The sequence below is a fragment of the Camelina sativa genome, chromosome 7 (genome assembly GCF_030686135.1).
Source record: "Camelina sativa cultivar CO46 ecotype springtype chromosome 7, ASM3068613v1".
Taxonomy (NCBI): domain Eukaryota; kingdom Viridiplantae; phylum Streptophyta; class Magnoliopsida; order Brassicales; family Brassicaceae; genus Camelina; species Camelina sativa.
The window spans coordinates 4,721,260-4,742,119 of NC_141886.1; the positions used below are offsets into that span (position 1 = coordinate 4,721,260).

A 20,860-nucleotide genomic window follows, 5' to 3' on the forward strand; every position below is an offset into this window, starting at 1 on the left:
TAATTCTTTTCACTTGCGCATAAGTGTAGTGTTTCAGTGGAATAAGAGTTTTCAAGTTCGATTGTGTTGGTCGTGTTTTCCTGTTCCGGAGATAACAGTGAAACAATATTAATAATACCAGGAACAAAACAACTCCAGCTACTGTACCCGCAACTAGTTGTAACAGAAAAAAAATGTTAAGTTAAGAACTTCTTTTAATCCGAGGAAACGAAACCTCTCGCCATGAAAACTCACCTATGCGAATTGCTTTGACCGAAGTCCCTGTAAAACCATTAAAAAAGTTGAATTTTTCTTGTCAGAACGAAAACAAACTCATCTCGAACAAGAAAAAGAGAAAAACAAAGTAAAGAACAAACTCTGAGGTTGTGCAATAGTTGATGGTACTCCATACGCTTTGGGAATAACCGGAGGTAGTGGTGACTCAGTGACATCACCATCTGTGAAAACTGGACTTGGAGCTTGGGCTGGAGGTAAGGAACTAGAACGACTCACAAGTTTTAAGACGCCACCAGGTTCAAAAGGGGACATGTAAGGTGGAATAGTTTGTCTCCTCAGACAACGATTCTCTGCAGGGGATAAATAAATATAGGCTTTGGTGTTAATACTTTTGTTTTCATATCTTGCAAATTTTGGATCACTTACTTTTGTATATTGCAGCTCTGTAAGGGAACTCGGTGATGGTTCCATTGATATCGGCTCCAGAGATATATGAGTTTATCTAAACAGTGGCATCAGTGAAAAAGTCAAATGGTTGAGAGACAAACTCATTCCAAAATAGTTCCACATAGACAAGGAGTTGATACTTCTGCAACCTCTCCACAACATTGGTTTGCCCTGTGAGAAATGATTCAGAGTCAGGAAAGACTGATGCTTTGTTGATGACAACAGCGTTAGAAAACTTCTTTATGACTTCGATGGCAGAGTCACGGATATCACTAATGGTCTCTTCGATTTTGTAGACAGTTGTGTACTTGCTCTCGCTTTTGAAGTCAACTAGAACCGAGCTGTTCGTAGACTGAACCATGACCTTAATTGTTGTATTTCCATCACTGTAACCAGCTTCTGTGAGGGTACCGAGAACCGCTTTAACCACGTCGAGCCCTTGCTTCTCTCTCAAATATGCTGCTTTCTGAGGGACACACAAAAAAACATAGTTATGTGGCCAATATATAGAAGATGATAGCACGGTCTGATTGATAAAATCTTAGGACTAAGAGGTACACGAGAACCACCTCTACTCTGATCAAAACACCGGAGAGAGAAGTGCATTTTTTTGCTAACTATAGGAACTTAGAAAGCGAAATAAGCTTCCCTGAATTTTTCTTCGGATTCCTAAACACATTGTAAGAACTCTGGTAAGGATTTGAAAGAGCAGCTGCACAAAAACATGGGATAATAATTATTGTAACTCTCAATCTAGAAGAATGTGAAATTGTTAAAAAAACAGATACAGTATTTGCATAATATGTAAGTTAAGTAAGAAACAGAAGCTCTCTTACTATACATAGAGTGAGCAGAACAGACCAGCATCTATCTGACACAAGTGCAATATTTAAAGAGAAACTTACTAGTCAAGCTCTGGATCTCAGGCCAAGTGAGACTAAAAGTGTATATTCCAGGAACTGAGTTAATCTCAGGAATAGGTGTTAAACGGTTGCTAAAAGGACTTTAGGCGACCATTGTGCTGTCCTTGAGATCTATTGAACTTAAGCAAAAGGGTATACCGTCGCTGGACATTTGGACAGAGCAGTCAATAAGATCAGCACCATCTTTGATTGCCTTCTCATATGCTATGTTTGTACATCTAGGATAGTCCCCACTCGCACCATCTTTTGATATAACAAGAAAATCCACTGAGGCATGAACCGGATCAGTCCCCTGGTTGATCCGAGGTTTTGTAGGGTTTCGGCCAATGTAGGAGAAGCAGTCTGTGCACGTCTTAAAGATGTTTGATTTTGACAGCTAGTTCCAGTAATGCACGTCTTAAAGACACAATTTTATATGTAGAAGAGAGTTTGCTTACCAATGGATGCAGATGCGGTTAAGGGAAAATCAGAGAGCATCCCATCGACAGAGAAATCGCCATTATCCACAAAAGATAGATACTCCGACACTGGATCGTAACTATATTTATAAGTGAGATCATTATCATTTGCGAAACCTGACACATATACTTCTAATCCAGCTTTGTGAGCATCTTGAACTAATGATGTAGGAGGAAGCAAGTACATCTTGTCATCGAGTGGAAATATGTAAGACTTGGGAACAAGAATCTTTGAAGCAAACGTCTTGACAAAAGATAGGTTACTTAAGATGGAACTGTAGGTTCGGTTTGTTGTCGGCTCGAAATCTTCTTTCCCAAGAAACTGAAACACAAAACTCGTCTATTACGCTTGAAACGGCCAGTAATTTCTTAAAGAAATTCACTTCAGGAGAAGAGATGAAGTTAATGGAAACAGTTCTTGAAACTGATACTAGAAAACTGCTCATGCTTAAATTGTGTTGCTCGTAGAATGCATCGTGCCTGAACTTTTAACCAAAAACCTCCTTGTGGCGTAATCTGCTCAGTTACACTTTGAATCGTGGAAGTCAGATATCCATTACCATCGAATTTATCTGATCGCGAGAATATTCCTCGTATCACTGTGGTGAAAAGTAACGTGTAAGAAATTACAAGAAATACCAAACTTTTTTTTTTGTAACTCTCTACAAAAGCACTAACTGAGTCATAAACTCTTACAGGTTACATTTTGGAGATCTCTCAAGGTGGAATCAATGGTAAACCAAACCCTGAGTAGTGACTCCATTAACCGGGTAAGATTTTTGACCATTTGGGTAAACTTCTTGAATATTTGAAGCATTGAACAAATTTAAATCAGGAAGCAAATCCCAACTCCATCTTTGGTTAGCTGAACATCACACCATAAAACAACATCGGCTACACTTGTCTGAGCTGCAAGATTGTAAGCATCCAGACTCGAATCTGGTAACAATCCAGAAAACCCACCACGAGCAATCACAAGTGGAGCATCACCTAGTGTAATTAATAAAGAAATAAGAAGTGATCCGAAAAGTTAGTTTAATACGAAAAAAGTATATATGCTACCACAATCAAAGTAGTTATTGACTTGGTTATTAAGGAACTAACTTAAGTTCTCTTGTTTCAACATAATTTATTGAAAACCATGCGGAAAAGAAAGAGAGAAAAGTGAGAGCAACTCTCACCACTGAGTGTCTGCCATCGACTTCTTGATCTTTGAGCATCAATTTGAGGAGCGAACAGCTGAACCAGAACTACACCACATAACAAAAGCGTGGAAAATCGTAACAGTAGCATATATGGATAACCTAGCCGGGGGACCAGAACTACACCACATAATAATAACGTTTAAAGCCTTTTTTTTTTTAATGCATAAACATTGAACTCCTAATGGAGTAATACAGAGAGACCGAGACCCAAGAGCACCTCTTAATCAATTGGCCTCATTAGATGACTCATAATGAACAAATAAATACTGGTAGACTCAAAACACAAGAGCATTGATAAATGGCTTTATTAGTTTACTTATAGTGGAGCAATCAGAGCTCTTTTAAAAATCAAATTGCTCGTGGACAGAGATTCTCTAGAATTTAATATTTTAATAATTATAATTTAATTTTATTAATTATTTTAGAAAAAAAGTAATCAGATATTATGAAAAAAATATTGATAGTATATTATACTTCTAAAAATTACTCATTTAATTAATGTTCTGGATGTACATACAATTATCACTCTGGGTTAAATTTTCATTTTTAATTTCGAAAATATAAAAAAATACACATCAGCAAACTATTTTACGTCATACGACGGCTGCGTTATAATATTTCGTGTCTGACTTATAACGAAAAAAATAAACTGAAAGTAAACAACTAAATTTTAGTACTTGACGGCTGAGTCATAATACTCAACGAAAAGTTTCGTAACAAGAAATAAACTGAAAGTACACGAATGATTTATATTACTTTACGGCTGAGTTATAATACTTATGAGAAAACGAAATGTCTCATAGATTCATATGACAACTGAGTTATAATGTTTCATGCCTGACTTAAAAACAAGAAATAAACTGGAAGTAAACGGCTGAATTTTGTTACTTGACGGCTGAGTAATAATACTTAAGGAAAAACAAAAGGTCTCGTAGATTCATATGACGGCTGAGTTATATTGCTACTCGGCTGTATATAAGTAATTCAGACAACACAAACCTTGTTCGAGAACATGTAACTCAGCTTTAGCTGATGGCTCAACGCGTTCAATCCATAGTCATCGAGAACTAACTTCGCAAGCTTGTTGTGCGTTTTTTCCGCATCTATCTGCACAACTCTATACCTTCTAACGTCGGTGTTAAATATATACTTGTGTTTCTTTACCCAATTACTGGAAAGAACAATTATTGGAACTGGATCCATGAACGAAAATGAAAAAGAATGAGGAAAATGAAATTATGGATATATCTCTGTTGATGTGAAGAACAAGAGTCGAAAAAAGATGTTTTGTATTTCCTTAGAAGATGATGACATGGAATAATGTGTCCGTAGTGGCAAGTCAGCCACCAAACGAACATGTAAATCAGCCTAATTAAATCAGCCATCAAACAAAACTATAACTCAATCGCAACATAAATACTATTACAGTAATTAAAAAACAAAAACTCAATCGCAACATAAATACTATCATAAGTCGGCTGTTACTGAATAATATTCTAGTAATTAATCTTTTGCTATTCAGTCAGCCGTAAAATGGCCGAGTTTTCCAATAAGTCAACTCATGATGGCTGAGTTATAGTATTTAACCATAACTCAGCCGTAACGACATCTCATAAGTAAGTCGTTGTTAATAACTCATCCAGTCGGAGAAAGTTAATTCAGACGTGTCGAAGTATTAGCTTAGCCAAACATTTGACAACTCAACCATCGAGTAAAAACTCAGCCGTACGTATGGCTAAGTTATGCTCATAACTCAGCCATTTTCACTCAGACAGATTTCATTAAGTCATTTGTAACTACAGACTGAGTTATGCTTGTTAGTTAGCCGTCCGCTCATAACTAAGTCATTTTCCATAAATCAGCCGCATCATACCGTAACTCAGCTGTCATTACCGTTGTAGTGCTTTACGGTTGAGTTATTTAATACACGTCAACGATTTGTAATTACGTTTTTTCTGTAATGTGCAACAATGATACGCTAAGTATGGAAAATAGATATGAAATATGATAGTAATAAAAAGTTTTGTATGGTTCTGGTAATATTACCTAAAACTAGATTATGACCCGTACTAGAGCACTGGTTGAAATTCCTTTTATATGATTGCTTTTAATATAATTTATATGATTGTTTTTAATAGCTTTTTGGATAAAATATTATGCAATAAAATCATATGGTAAAATCATAGCCTATCTAGCAGTTACATCTTGATCCGACAAAATCATTTCGAATGACATACCAACATCCTTGGAATAATATGTCCAAGTATGCAGTATCTTAGCTTGAATACACCATGGATTTTTGTAGGGTTTCAGACGGTTTAGCATGGTAAACTGAGAAACCATTGTCATTTTTTTGTGTGTTTTCGATATGAATATGAGTAATGTATTCTCGTGAAAGGAGATTTGCATGATTTATATTGAAAGTTTGGAAGATTCGCATTAAGATTTTATTTTCAATTGCATAGAAAAAATTTATTCATTTTGTATGCTTCATAGTATATTTTTATTATCATTAATAAGTTTGTTAACAATGTCGTCTAGTAATAAAATTTACCGAAAATAAATTTGGAATATTTTCTTTAAGTTTTTTGGAAACAAATTAATCTATCAATTTATAATATCCCCTTTAAAATTTTTGGAATCAATTAAGGTTGTATCCACAATTTAACTTGTAACCAATTAATATATTAATTAATCTATAACCTATTTATAATCAACTTATTAAAATTATATAGTTTACAAAATAATGTTGTAAACTTTCATTTTACTATATAGGGGATGTATGATAGGTGACTAAATATCTCATTATTTTAATTTAAAAAAAAAAAACTTTAAACCATTCACATATTAACATGTATCTAGTGAGTTTTTCAATAGGCAAATAAGAACCGATTCTCATTTCTTCTTTCCATTTTTTTGTTATTTATATTTTTTCTAAATTGTTAATAATTCTTGTGAAAACTTTCTACTGCACATGCTCTTAGTTGACTCTAAAATAATCTTCTTTTCGTTTTTTTTTTGCTTTTGACGTGATTTAGAAAGTGGCGAAGAAGAACATTTGAATAGTATTGGTCATTAATTTTCTAGATCAACTATGCTAATAATCTTTGCCCTTCTTAAACTGTTCATTCGTTTGTTAGAAGCATATTAATTTTATTTATACTGGTTCTGAACCATTGTATAAAATTTTTTAGGCGATGTGGGATATTTTACATAGTTATTTTATTTCCATAAATTTAAAATTTTCCTTTTCCTAAAAAATTCTAGAAATTTAGAAAAATATTAATAAATGACATGTCAAATCCTGATAGGTTATTTAAAATAATTCTTAATATAGAAAATTCTGTAAATTTTAAAAATGTTAATTAATGACATGTCTAATTCCTATTGGTGATTTAAAATCCTATGTGGACAGCTTAAGAAGCTTACAGCTCCTACTTTTATTTAGTATATACTAGGTTTTGAACCCACGCGTAGCGTGAGTATATTTGATATATTTTGATGAAAACTATATATGATTGATGACGGTAGTAAAATATTATCTTATAAAAAATTTAAATTCGTATTAAGGAAAAAATTAAATTTCAGATACACAATTTTTTGAAATATAAAAATCAGTTGTGTTATAAAATCAAATCTGATAAAAAAAATCATGAATTTAACTCGACATCCAGGCGAGGCGAATTAAACTGATGACCTCACATATCCTAAATCATTTCTTTCACCACCAGAAAAACAAAACAATTTTATCATCATGAATTTAACTCGTTTTCATATTTAGTTGATCGCTACCACCTATGTTTTCGTGTTTTTTATTTAATGTTTTCTTATTCTTCATATTCTTTCTTGTCATTTCTATTGTCAAATTTTGTGGTAATCGTCATCATTACTTTTACCGTCTGGTTTTTCGCTATACTCTTTTTCTTCTTCATCCTCGTCAACTTCTTCACTTTCTTCCACTAAAAAAACTTTTTTTAGACTACCACACAACTTGTTAATCCGTCAAACTCCAAGAACAAAATCATTTATTTTCTCATAAAAATAAAAAATAAGATAAAAAAATTAAAAATTAATGAAAAAATATCAACTTATCAATAAAATAATACACAAAAATATGTTTACAACTCATAAGAAATAAAAAAGCACAAAAGTAGATAAAGAAGATAATTTATGTTTTACATAAATATTTATAATATTTTAAACTTTTAAAAGGTTTCGAAATATAAATTTTGAAACTTTTAAAAATTTCAATATTTATAATATTTTAAAATTTAATTTTAAAATTATAATATTTAAAAACTTTTTAAAAGCTAAGAACTTTTAAAAGTTTCAATATTTATTATATTTAAACTTTTAAAAAGTTTCGATATTTATAATATTTTAAACTTTTAAAATTTACAAATTATAATATTTAAAAACTTTTTAAAAGCTAAGAACTTTTAAAAGTTTCAATATTTATAATATTAAAACTTTTAAAATTTTTAAATATTATAATTTCTTTTTTTGAAACTTTTTAAAGTTTTAATTTGATCAAATAAAAAACTGGATCAAACCGAATATACTTTTAAACTTGGACGCCTGATAAATCAAGCTTTCCTGCTCATTCGTTGTTGGAAACATATTAATTTTATTTATACTGGTTCTGAATCATTGTCTAAAACTTTTCTAGCCGATGGTGGATATTGTACATAGTTCTTTTATTTCCATAAATTTAAATTTTATTTTTTCTAAAAAATTCTGGAAATTTAAAAAAAATATTAATGAATGACATGTCAAATCCTGATAGATTGTTTTAAAATAATTTTTAATATAGAAAATTCTGGAGATTTAAAAAATGTTAATTAGTAAAGTGTCTAATCCATATTGGTTGTTTAAAATCCTATGTAGACAGCCTTAGGAGCTTATAGCTTCTAATTTTTATTAGTATAGATTTTTTTTGTTATCACCTAAACGTCTATTTGCCTACCTAGAATTTTCTCAAAAAGATAAGGTACAAACCATGGAATCTTCATTGGTCCATGGCCATTTATCTTATTTGTCACGTTTTATTAGTTGACCTTGACTCTAGCTAGAAAAACGGTATTGAGATGAAGGCTGTGAAAAAAAAGAAAAAAAAAAACGGTATTGAGATGAAGGGAGATTGATTAATTGGGTTTCCCTCTTTTGTTCTCCAAAACATTATCTCGAACACACAAGTACACACAAGTTTAGGTCTACGAGCCCAAACTCAAAAACTCCAAAAACACGAACCAAACCAAACACCTAACTCTAACATATGCTATAATCTAAATCTACATATCTTCATCTTTTAAAGGTGATCAAAGAAGGTTTAGGAGACTTGAAAGGTCAATAATGTTATCAGCATCTAAGGTCAATAAGGTCAATAAGGTATAGAGACTTGATCCTATGGCTACCACCTACCGGTCTTAGGTTGGAAACGTTCACTTATATATCGAACGGTCTTAATTTCTCTTCAAACTAAATCAAGTTTTTATATAGATAGAGTGATATGTCTATATTTTGTCTATGATTAGCATGTATTTGTCATGCATTTAGCTAGGATAACTAGTTGTTTTGCATCAATTTTTAGCATTTTTTGTACACTTTGCATATTTAGATAGTTCTTGCATCATCCTTGCATACATTGTGCATTTCGGAGTATTTCAAATATCTAGGAGACATCAGGAACACATCGTCCGAGACGCTGTTCGAGTCGCCATTCGAGTCCATGTCCTTCGAGATGACCCAACACCATTCGAGTCCACGTCCTTCGAGTCGAGCCAACACCATTCGAGTCCACCACTCGAGCCACTCTCGAGTCACCACTCGATTCATCACTCGAGCCACCGGTCGAGGGATTCAACTTACAACGTCTTCATAAAAGTTGTAGAGGATTGAATCATCTTTCCAATGCCGTTTATTGCAAGACAATTGGAGGTTTATTTCAAAAGTTATCATCGTTTTAGAGGATGTGTATACACCGAGCTCGAGCCAAAACCACTCTGGATCGATCCGCTCCACTCGAGTGGGATTTAGCTTTCGACGTCTTCATCAAAGTTGTAGGGAATTGAGTCATCTTTCGAATGACGTTTATTTCATGTCAATCGGAAGCGTGTTGGCAGAGTTAGCACCGTTTTAATAGATACATATACACTGTTTTAATAGATTCATTTTAATTGATTTTATAAAAATATTAATTATAACGATTAAATCTTATTTTTAAATTTTTTTACCAAATTAGAAAAGTCTCTTTATAAATTAATAATTATTAATTTATCGAAAAATTAAAACCTCTATAAATTAATAGAATTTCATAGTCCCAACATTATTAATTTATAGAGGTTTTAGTGTATATGACTTTTTAAAAAGATGTATAAATAGCTGGGCTTTTTTTTTCGGCTTTGAGATATTCCTATGTTCCAAATATCCTGTGTCATCTTTCGGCTTCTTGGGTCATCTTTCTGTGTAACCAGAAATATCCTCTAAAATTGTTGAAGATTCTTGTACAGGCACTGTCGGAACTTGAAAAATAGGTTTAGAGGGACTTCAAGAGCATCCAAGTTTCCTTCTATCATCTCTACAACTTTGTTCATCGGTGGACGATCTGCTGGGGAAGGCTGAATACACCATAGACTCACCAATGTCATCTTCTTTGCTATGTCTTCTTCTTCACAGGTGAATCCATTTCCATTAAGCCTTCCATCGTCTCCCTTCTCAAGATCCTTATAGATCCATTCAGGAAAGTACATAGTACTTGTGCTAGAAGTAGACAATTGATTACCTTTTTCTTTGTTCCTTGCACCGATCATATCAAGAACCAACATTCCATAGCTATAAACATCTGACTTGTGCGACACATTCCCATAAACTCTGGAGATCATCTCCGGTGCAATGTACCCTATGGTACCTCTTGTGTCCACTATTGACAAAATGCTCCCTTTTTTCTCACAGAGCTTAGCTAGGCCGAAATCTGAAACTTTGGGGCAGAGATCGTCATCTAAGAGTACATTTTGTGGTTTAATGTCAAAATATACAATCCTTGTCTTGCATCCATGGTGCAAGTACTCTAGACCACGAGCAACTCCTAGCGCAATATTATATAGGCCGTCCAATCCAAATTCACTGAGGTCTTGCCTTAAATGAATTTATCAAGTGACCCATTTTCCAAAAATTCATAAATAATTGCTCTTTTAGAACCTTCAGAGCAGAAACCAAGCAAGGAGACAATGTTGACATGAGAAGTTCTGCTCATGCTCGCAACTTCATTGATGAAGTCTTCACCATTACCCTTTGAATCTTTCAAGACCTTCACTGCAACCATAACGGCCGTCACCAAGTGTTCCTCGATAAACAATCCCAAATCCACCTGTCCCAACCACTTCTGCAAACGACTTTGTGATTCTCTTCACTTGTGTGTAACTATAGTGTTCAAGCGGGATAAGAGCCTTCAGGTTCCGGTGTCTCAATCTTATTTCTCTCACCCGAAGAAAACGGAGAAACAATGTTATTAACACCATAAACAAAAGAACCCCTGCTACTGAACCTGAAACTGCGAACCGAAATAACGTATGAGTTAGTAACTTCTTTATTGATCTTGAAATTAAGAAAAATTCATATTCTCTCTGGCCAGGAGACTTACCAATGCGAATAATAGTGACAGAAGTTCCTGTACAACCGTTGAAAAGTAATATTTCTCATAAATATATAACCAAACTTGTCTCGAAATGGTTAAGAAAAAAAAAATTAGTAAATAGAGTTGTTTACCGTGACTACCCTTTCTAGAGGCACAATTATTTCCATAGGTCCCATCCTTACAATAGCAGACAAAATTTTCTGAAGTCTGATTGTATCCACAAGCACCCTTAGATTCAATGCACCTTGAACAGTTTCCATTATGCTCAACCTGGAAACCCTTTTGAAGAGTCTTCTGTAGACTATCTAGACGCGGTGTGTTCAAGGCCGATGCATACACTGGTATACTGACACCATTTTTGCAGTTTTCCCTCAAGTTGTCAGATAGAAGGCCGTTACTTTCGTATAGTGAAGTAGAGGAGAGGTTTCTCGTCACATAGTAGTTTGTTGTAGCTTTTTTATCACTTCCACAATGAAGCTCTCCAAAGTAAGAAGCATCAGGAGATGAAAGTTTTTGGCAGCCGTAATATATTGTTAGCATCTCGGTCTGAGGAGCGAATGGAAGTACACTGTCAAGGAATGTCGCATTCACTGCGTCTAGGGGACACAGATTGTTTATGTAATCCAATCTTGCGAGTCTTATGATACCAGAGTCATAGTTGGCTTCTAAGATTCTGGTACGTCGCTAAGGAGATGGTTAGCTCTGCGAATTCTTTGCTACAATCAAGCTTGAAATAGGGATGGCCACAGTCTTCTCTGCCACGTACCAGAAAGGGTACAAGAGACTGGCCTGATCCCCGCAGCTAAATGGTGGACTGCAGCGTTCGTAATAACCTGATTAAAAAGAACAATTTGAGATCACACAAAGCCATCCCTAAGAAAACTCTATGCTTTAAAATTCAAAGAACACATATGCATATATTGTAAATTAAACAGAGTTTTTTTTTATTTATGAAACATTCATACAAATAAAAAAGTAAGAAAGAAAATGTAACAATTAATATTATACTTAAGCCCTGATTGATAACAAACTTTTAATACTTTAAAAATATTTAAAGCTTTGATAACTAATTTTTTTTGCTAATCACACTTTTTTGGCTTTTTTTTTTTTTTTAAAAAAGATTTGAAACCCATTTTTTTTTATCTTCCTTATTTTTTCATTTTTTAAAGCCGTCACAATCCATTATATTTAATCTTCTTTGTTTTCTTATTTTTTTAAAGCGTCAAAACAATGCATTGATTAGTGTTTAATGGATTTTTTACTGCCCATATATTACTCAACTAGGTACTAACCCGCGGAAAACCGCGGGCTGAACTTTTTTTGGTAAAATTTTTTAATAATTTATTTTGTTATTATGTTATTTATAAAATTTTGTGATTAAAATATCGGTTTGTTTATATTAAATTTTTTGTATTTTAAAAACTGTTTATTGGAAATCTGTCAATAAAACATTTGCATGTAATGAATAAAATTGTTTAAACCTCTGTCAATTAAACGTAATCTTTGCTATAGTTGTGAAATAAGTAAAAAGATATAACTAACATGTAAAAAGAGCAATTAAATATATCTTGTGAAGATTCTGAAAAACTCTTTGAAAACAACATTTATTGTTTTTTATGTGGCTTCTCTTTCGTGTCGTAATAAGCACCTCCAAGCATTAAATGTATTCAAATCCCAACTTAGTTTTATTTTCCTAAAGAACGGTGGCTAAAAGAATAATATAATTTTTTTAAATAGATAAGATAATATATCTATATCTTTTTATTGTTTATTTATTAATTTTTAAAATCTAAACAGTTAAATAGAACTGTTATATATTTTAATCGATTTGGTTTTGATAAAAATTTTAACCTGTGCTGGAAAAGTTTTTTGATAAAATTTGTAGTTATATAGATTTTATTCGATTAGAATTTTAAAATCTTAGCTGTTAATTTTCTTTTTTAAAGTGTAAATTAGTTTTGATTCTAATATATTTTTTTTACTTTTCTAAAATTTATTTTATTTTATGTATCCCCAATTTTCGTTTTTTTAATTAATTAATTAATTAATCTTAGTTAAAGTTTTCTAATGGTAATTGAATGTAATTTTTTATATATTTTAAGGTTAGTTTCATATTTGTACTTCTCAATTAATATAGTAGGATACAAAAATGCATTAATTTCTGACATAATTTATATTTATATTAATATATGATAATAATAATAAAATTAACAGTTATAGTTTTAAAAGTGGTTGGTAAACAATTATATTTTTACAGTTTAAATTTTTACCGCTAAGTTTTTTGTAGCTAAATTTTATAAAATTAAAGTCTCTAAAGCCAAAATGACAAAAAAAAATAAAAAACTAAAATAAAATAAAATACTTAGTGAAACGTACTTGAGGATGAACATTCTCCACACGTTATCTCATCAGTATTCACCATCATCTCTTAGAACAGTTTCCAGATGAGTTAGATTCAGTTATTTATTTTCTGAAAAGTATGTCTGAGGAATAATGAGGCAAAACATGGAAAATTTTATCTTGATTAGAGATGAGAGGGACTAGTTGGAAAAAATATCTATTCGTCTTCATCCTCTTAATATATCGACCACGAGATTTGTCGGAAACTTCTTTAACCTATCAATATACGTATCGGCGACCATAGAGGATTTATAAGTCAACCTGTTTTAAAGTTTACCGTGACAGGTGAACTAAAATTGATATCCCTTCTACTGTGGTATAAACCAGTTTTAGATTATTTTTTTTTCTCGTATCTTGCTCTGAGAAGAAAGTAGCTGGTGAAGTTACATAATGAGTTCATCCTCTCAAGGCAATAAAAAAATTATAGGGTTACAAGCTTCATGGCGTTTATGTTGTGGTATTGTTCTGATTCTGCTGTTCGCTGCTCAAATCGATGCTCAGAGATCTACAAGTCTTTGGCAGACACTCAGTGGTGAGAGCGCTCTCATTCTCTTTTTTTTTTTTTTTTTTTTTTTTTTTTTTTTTTTTTTCTTTTTTTCTTTTTTTCTTCTCTATATGCGCTTGCTTGGCTTCGAAGAAATTAGTACTCAGAGTCGGTGATCTGGTAACGAATGTGGGATAATCATAGATGCTCAGAGATCTACAAGTCTTTGGACACTCAATTTGCATTACTATTTCTTTCCTGAAAATTTCAATGAAGAAATTAAAGTTTAGTATTTGCTTGGCTTCACTTTAATTTCTTCATTGAAATTTTCAGGAAAGAAATAGTAATGCAAAATTTGTATTTTTTTTGGACATTAAAGTGGCGCTTGCTATAAGTATCGATCGAAGTAAATTATGATTATTGTTTTATTTTATTTTTTATTTTTAACTTAGTGGTAAGAGTTGTTCTCATTTACTCTCCTTTTTTTGTGCATTGTATTCAAGAAACTTTCGATTTAGTATTCAAGTAACTTTCTTGCTTTATCCATATATGTGTATTAGAGTTAGAATCAATTATAGATAGTTCCCAAATATTAAAAGTCAAGTAATTACTTTGATTATGGGAAAATAATACTGTTCCACGTATTAAAAGTAACTTAGGATCACATTTTATTTATTTATCAGGTGATGCTCCACGTGTGATTGCTCGTGGTGGGTTTTCTGGATTGTTACCAGATTCGAGTCTTGATGCTTATAATCTTGCAATCCAGACAAGTGTAGCCGATGTTGTTCTATGGTGTGATGTTCAGCTAACCAAAGATGGAGTTGGGATTTGTTTCCCCGATTTAAATATGGCCAATGCTTCAACTGTTCAAAATGTTTACCCAAATGATCAAAAATCTTACCCGGTTAATGGAGTCAGTACTCAGGGTTGGTTCACCATTGCTTTCTCCTTGAGAGATCTCCAGAATGTTTCCTGTAAGTGTTTGTTATAAAGTGTTACAACAATCAATTACGTTTTGTTTTTTTCTTGTAACTTCTCACAAATGGTTTTTTCTTATTACCTTAGTGATTCGAGGAATATTATCGCGAACAGATAAATTCGATGGAAATGGATATACGATTCCCACAATTCAAAATGTAACCGAGCAAATTAAGCCACAAGGAGGTTTGTGGTTGCATGTTCAGCACGATGCATTCTACGAGCAACACAATTTAAGCATGAGCAGTTTTCTAGTATCAGTTTCAAGAACTGTTTCCATTGACTTCATCTCTTCTCCTGAAGTGAATTTCTTTAAGAAAATTACTGGCCATTTCAAGCGGAATGGACCGAGTTTTGTGTTTCAGTTTCTTGGGAAAGAAGATTTCGAGCCGACAACAAACCGAACCTACGGTTCTATATTGAGTAACTTAGCTTTTGTCAAGACGTTTGCTTCAAAGATTCTTGTTCCCAAGTCTTACATATTTCCACTCGATGACAAGCAGTACTTGCTTCCTCCTACATCATTAGTTCAAGATGCTCACAAAGCAGGATTAGAAGTATATGTGTCAGATTTCGCAAATGATAATGATCTCGCTTATAACTATAGTTACGATCCAGTGTCTGAGTATCTATCTTTTGTGGACAATGGTGATTTCTCAGTGGATGGTGTGATCTCTGATTTTCCCATGACTGCATCTGCATCAATTGGTAAGGAAAATCTTTTCTACAGACCATTTTGTCCTTAAAACGTTGTTGGAAATACTTAAAAGTTTCCTTTTCAAATTGTCCTCAGACTGCTTCTCCCACATTGACAGAAACGCTACAAAACAAGGTATTGAAAGTAATTACTTAACAAACATTATAATTGACTTTTATCATCATATTTTAAATGGTTCATGCTGCAGTGGATTTTCTAATTATATCAAAAAATGGTGCGAGTGGGGACTATCCTGGATGTACAAACTTGGCATATGAGAAGGCAATCAAAGATGGTGCTGATGTTATTGATTGCTCTGTCCAAATGTCCAGCGACGGTACACCCTTTTGCTTAAGATCAATAAATCTCGAGGACAGCACAATGGTCACCCTATCTCCCTTTATGAACCGTGCCACAATTATTCCTGAGTTTAGTTCAGTTGATGGAATATACACTTTTAGTCTCACATGGCCTGAGATCAAGAATTTGACTTGTAAGCTTCCCTTCTAATTTTCCAATTGCTTCAAGCCTTCTACAAATGCTAGTCTGTTACTACTAATCACATAGCTTTCTTTCTCCCATCCTTTCGTACAGCTGCTACTTCAAACCCCTACAAGGAATACAATATGTTTAGGCCTCCTAAAGAGAGAAATTCGGGAAACCTTATTTCCCTTTTTGAATTCCTAAACTTGGCAAAAAACTCCACTTCTCTCTCTGGTATCTTGATCAATGTAGAGGTGAGTTCTCGTGTACCTCTTAGTCCTGAGTTTTTTTTTTATCAATCGGACATCTTCTGATGTCTTTATGCATCCCTCAGAATACAGCATACTTGAGAGTCAAGCAAGGGCTCGACGTGGTTAAAGCGGTTCTCGATACACTCATAGAAGCTGGTTACAACAATGGAACAACAACATCAAAGGTTATTATTCAGTCTACGGACAGCTCGGTTCTACTTGACTTCAAGAAGCAGAGCAAGTACAAGACTGTTTACAAAATTCAAGAAGTCATCAGTGATATAAGCGATTATGGTATAGAAGAAATAAAAGAATTCGCTAATGCTGTTGTCATCTACAAAGATTCTGTCTTTCATTCCTCTGATTCGTTCCTCACTGGTGGGCAAACCAATGTTGTGAGGAGACTACAGAATCTCAGCTCCCGGTTTATGTGGAATTGTTTGATAATGAGTTTGTCTCTCAACTATGGGACTTCTATGCAGATGCAACTATTGAGATAAACACATACATCTCTTTAGCCGGTATCAATGGAATCATCACCGAGTTCCCTTTCACAGCTGCAAGATACAAAAGTAAGTTTCCTACAATATTTGTCACCAAATGCCTCACAAATGATTACCATTAGCATCAATGTCTAAACATTTTTTTTGTCTCTTCTGCAGGGGAATCGATGTATGGGAAGAAAAGAAACGCCACCTTACATGGAACCTGTTAAACCCAGAGCCCTCTTAGCCTTTATGAGTCCTCAGTCCTTACCTCCAGCCGAAGCTCCAAGCCTAATTATCACAGATGCTGATGTCATTGAGCCACCACTGCCTCCAGTTACAGAAAAAGCCCCAACCTTACTTCCAGGAGCCCCATCAACCAATGCACAAGCACCTAGCGGACAAATCCGACTCACTATATCTCTTGTCCTCTTTGTCTTTTTTCCCTTTCTCTTCTACTTATTTGATGTCATCTCCTCTCTGTTCATAATTCTTCAGCCCTGGTAAATGTATTCCTGTGTGACTCAGTCAAATTTTAACAGTCACAACCATAATGAGAATTCTTTATGTATTATCAATTCCAAATTTAAAAACAACCAGACGAAGAAATGTTGTAGAAAAACATATCATATTCTAACAAAAATAAGAATCCCATATCCCACAAGTTAAAATATTTGACAATTTCAACTTTTGGAAATTAGATATTATTTTTTCGTATGAATCCACAATATCACCAATTTATTGTCTTCTTCTTCCTCTCTCACCAATTAAAAATTATATACATAAAAGTAAGGTTTTGGTCTCTTCTTATTGGTTAATTTTTATTTAATGCTTTCTAATTTTTTTTATTAATTTTATAATTTTTTAATTGTTTTAAACAATATTTAAGACCAATTAATACAATACATTTAACTCACACATTAAAATAAAATTATAACTGAAAATAAAATCTCCTCCTCTTCCACCAATATCAAATGTTGTTATATCTCATATATGTTGTAATAGTTTGATTATATATTTTAATTTAGAAAGTATTATATATATATTTAACATGGTTTACAATTTTTATTTTTATTTATATAAAAAATAAAATATTTCTTTTATATTTATTGCCTTTCTAATCTATTCATATATTTTTTTTTAAATTTCCATAGTTAAATTTAAATGCACATATGTTGGTTTTAACAAAAAAAAATCAAGTTTATTTGAGAATTAGATATTCATATTCCTTTTATTGGTCCATTTGACATTTAATTTTACAATTTTAATATTCATTTAATTAGACAACACATTTTATTATATACATTAATGCATACTTTAAACTCATTTTTTACTACTAAATTATAACTGAAATTACATAAATTGTGAATTGACTTTTTCTCCTCCATTCATTTTCATTTAAACACACTATTAATTATAATTGTAACTTTTCTAATTTAATTATTTTAGAAATGTAACTTCCATCACTTTTTATCCTATAAATAATCATTCTCACATCCTCATCCACCATATCCCAAATCCTAAATATTTTCTTTGTTTTTTTATTATGTTCTTGCAAACCCAAATAAGAGTTTGATTATATTTTTTTTTTTACTATATATTTTACATTGTTTTGAATTTTATTCTTTGTTTTATGTACTTCTCCTTTTCTTCTTTGTTTTCTTATATTATTTTGATTTAGAATACATATGTATTCTAATATGTATAATAAAATTTTGATGACCATAATAATATTTTGGTTATAACCATCTCATAATAAGGGAATCAAGCTAAAGAAAACATCTTAGTCTTTATTTTAGATGTTTGATTAGTTCTTACAAATTCATGTATACTTATTTTATTCTTAAAATTTGAAATGTTCTCATGAAGGAATTTTTTGTAATATAATTATCAAGTCATTTTTTTTTACCTCTTACCTCCAACAAAATTGTAATAAATATATTTTAGAATACTCATCATTATATTTAGTCTGTGATTCAACATATAATTATATAAAATTCATTATTTTTAAATTTAATTCAAATATGCACTTTAAGGATTTTGCTATATAAAAAGCAATTTGATATTTATGTTCTTTCTATCTTTTACTACAAGGATAAAAAATTGAAACTAAGCCTAGCAATATAACTTAAATCTCCTTATTGGTCCATTTGACATTTAATTTTAAAAATTTAATACTTATTTTTAATTAAACAACACATTTTATTATATACATTAATGCATACTTTAAATTCATTTTTTACTACTAAATTATAACTGAAAATACATAAATTGTGAATTGACTTTTTCTCCTCCAACAAAATTGTAATAAATATATTTTATCATACTCATCATTATATTTAGTCTGTGATTCAACATATAATTATATAAAAGTCATTATTTTTAAATTTAATTCAAATATGCACTTTAATGATTTTGCTATATAAAAAGCAATTTGATATTTATGTTCTTTCTAGCTTTTACTACAAGGATAAAAATGTGAAACTAAGCCTAGCAATATAACTTAAATCTCCTTATTGGTCCATTTGACATTTAATTTTAAAAATTTAATACTTATTTTTAATTAAACAACACATTTTATTATATACATTAATGCATACTTTAAATTCATTTTTTACTACTAAATTATAACTGAAATTACATAAATTGTGAATTGACTTTTTCTCCTCCATTCATTTTCATTTAAACACACTATTAATTATAATTGTAACTTTTCTAATTTAATTATTTTAGAGATATAACTTTCACCACTTTTTATCCTATAAAGAACACCATTCTCACATCCTCCTCCACCATATCCCAAATCCTAAATATTTTCTTTGTTTGTTATAATGTTCTTGCAAACCCAAATAAGAGTTTGATTATATTTTTTGTTTACTATATATTTTACATTGTTTTGAATTTTAATGTTTCTTTGTTTTATGTACTTCTCCTTTTCTTCTTTGTTTTCTTCTATTTTATTGATTTAGAATACTTATGTATTCAAACATGTATAATAAATTTTTGATGACCATAATAATATTTTGGTTATAACCATCTCATAATAAGGGAATCAAGCTAAAGAAAACATCTTAAGTCTTTACTTTAGATGTTTGATTAGTTCTTACAAATTCATGTATATTTATTTTATTCTTAAAATTTGAAATGTTCTCATGAAGGAAATTTTTGTAATATAATTATCAAATCAATTTTTTTTACCTCTCTCTTACCTCCAACAAAATTGTAATAAATATATTTTAGAACACTCATCATTATATTTCGTCTGTGATTAAACATATAATTATATAAAAGTCATAATTTTTAAATTTAATTCAAATATGCACTTTAAGGATTTTGCTATATAAAAAGCAATTTGATATTTATTTTCTTTCTAGCTTTTACTACAAGGATGAAAAATTGAAACTAAGCCTAGCAATATAACTTAAATTAAGGGGAATATAAAACAAATTGTAATATAATTATCAAATCAATTTTTCTTAACTCTCACTTACATCCAACAAAATTGTAATACATTTATTTTAGAATAATAATCATTATATTCAGTTTGTGATTCAACATATAATGATATAAAAATCACTATTTTTTATTTAATAAAAATATGTACTTTAAAGATTTTTCTATATAAAAAAACAAATTGATTTTTTATTTTCTATCTAGCTTTTAATTATAAGAATTAAAAATTATAATTAAACCTAGCAATATATCTTAATTTAAGATTCTTAAATTAAGGAGAATATATAAAAGATTTTGTTATCGTATTTTAAAACTTTGAATGCACTTCATATGATTTTATAGGAAATATGTATTTTTTACTTTCAAAATAGTTTAGCTTTTAATTATTAAATACTTTAAGTTATGTGTTAGCTTATATGAAAAACTTAAATTATATATTTAAATCACATAGTAAAATTTCGTTTTTATTATTAATAATATTTTATTACCTCAAATGCTTAAAATACTAATGAAAATTATTATCAAAGTTGAACAATAAAAAATAAATAACTTTAAGAGATATGTATAATGTATGTATGATTATATTTAAATAAGTTATATATTTTGATATTGTATGATTTGAATAAATAAAAGTGTCAAAAATGTTAATGACATTTAAATTAATTTATTAAGTTTTTTTATATGATTATCAAATAAATTTAAATTAATTAATATATTATATTATACAACAATCCGTGCATTTGT

General features: G+C 31.0%; 1 protein-coding gene and 2 pseudogenes across 3 annotated transcripts; 1 reads left to right on the forward strand and 2 right to left on the reverse strand.

Moving 5' to 3' along the window:
* Nucleotides 1–238: 238 nt before the first annotated feature.
* Nucleotides 239–3,384, reverse strand: LOC109125233 (glycerophosphodiester phosphodiesterase GDPDL1). Its single transcript, XM_087457171.1, is given in 12 exon segments — nucleotides 239–566; nucleotides 643–1,129; nucleotides 1,233–1,375; nucleotides 1,569–1,928; nucleotides 2,024–2,386; nucleotides 2,389–2,406; nucleotides 2,409–2,523; nucleotides 2,525–2,643; nucleotides 2,741–2,786; nucleotides 2,788–2,882; nucleotides 2,885–3,034; nucleotides 3,226–3,384. Coding segments are annotated over 12 exon segments (2,262 nt in total). The 5' UTR covers nucleotides 3,338–3,384; the 3' UTR covers nucleotides 239–312.
* Nucleotides 3,385–9,702: 6,318 nt separating this feature from the next.
* On the reverse strand, nucleotides 9,703–13,307 carry LOC104704683 (LEAF RUST 10 DISEASE-RESISTANCE LOCUS RECEPTOR-LIKE PROTEIN KINASE-like 2.7; annotated as a pseudogene). The gene is made up of 4 exons (XR_015561961.1): nucleotides 13,259–13,307; nucleotides 11,014–11,715; nucleotides 10,889–10,915; nucleotides 9,703–10,798 (listed from the first exon to the last, which is right to left on the reverse strand). The product of XR_015561961.1 is annotated as an LEAF RUST 10 DISEASE-RESISTANCE LOCUS RECEPTOR-LIKE PROTEIN KINASE-like 2.7 (transcript).
* A 26-nt stretch (nucleotides 13,308–13,333) lies between these two features.
* LOC147940863 (glycerophosphodiester phosphodiesterase GDPDL1-like) lies at nucleotides 13,334–16,818 on the forward strand (annotated as a pseudogene). The gene is made up of 7 exons (XR_015562089.1): nucleotides 13,334–13,814; nucleotides 14,450–14,743; nucleotides 14,835–15,455; nucleotides 15,541–15,579; nucleotides 15,653–15,937; nucleotides 16,039–16,181; nucleotides 16,262–16,818. The product of XR_015562089.1 is annotated as a glycerophosphodiester phosphodiesterase GDPDL1-like (transcript).
* The last annotated feature ends 4,042 nt before the right edge of the window (nucleotides 16,819–20,860 follow it).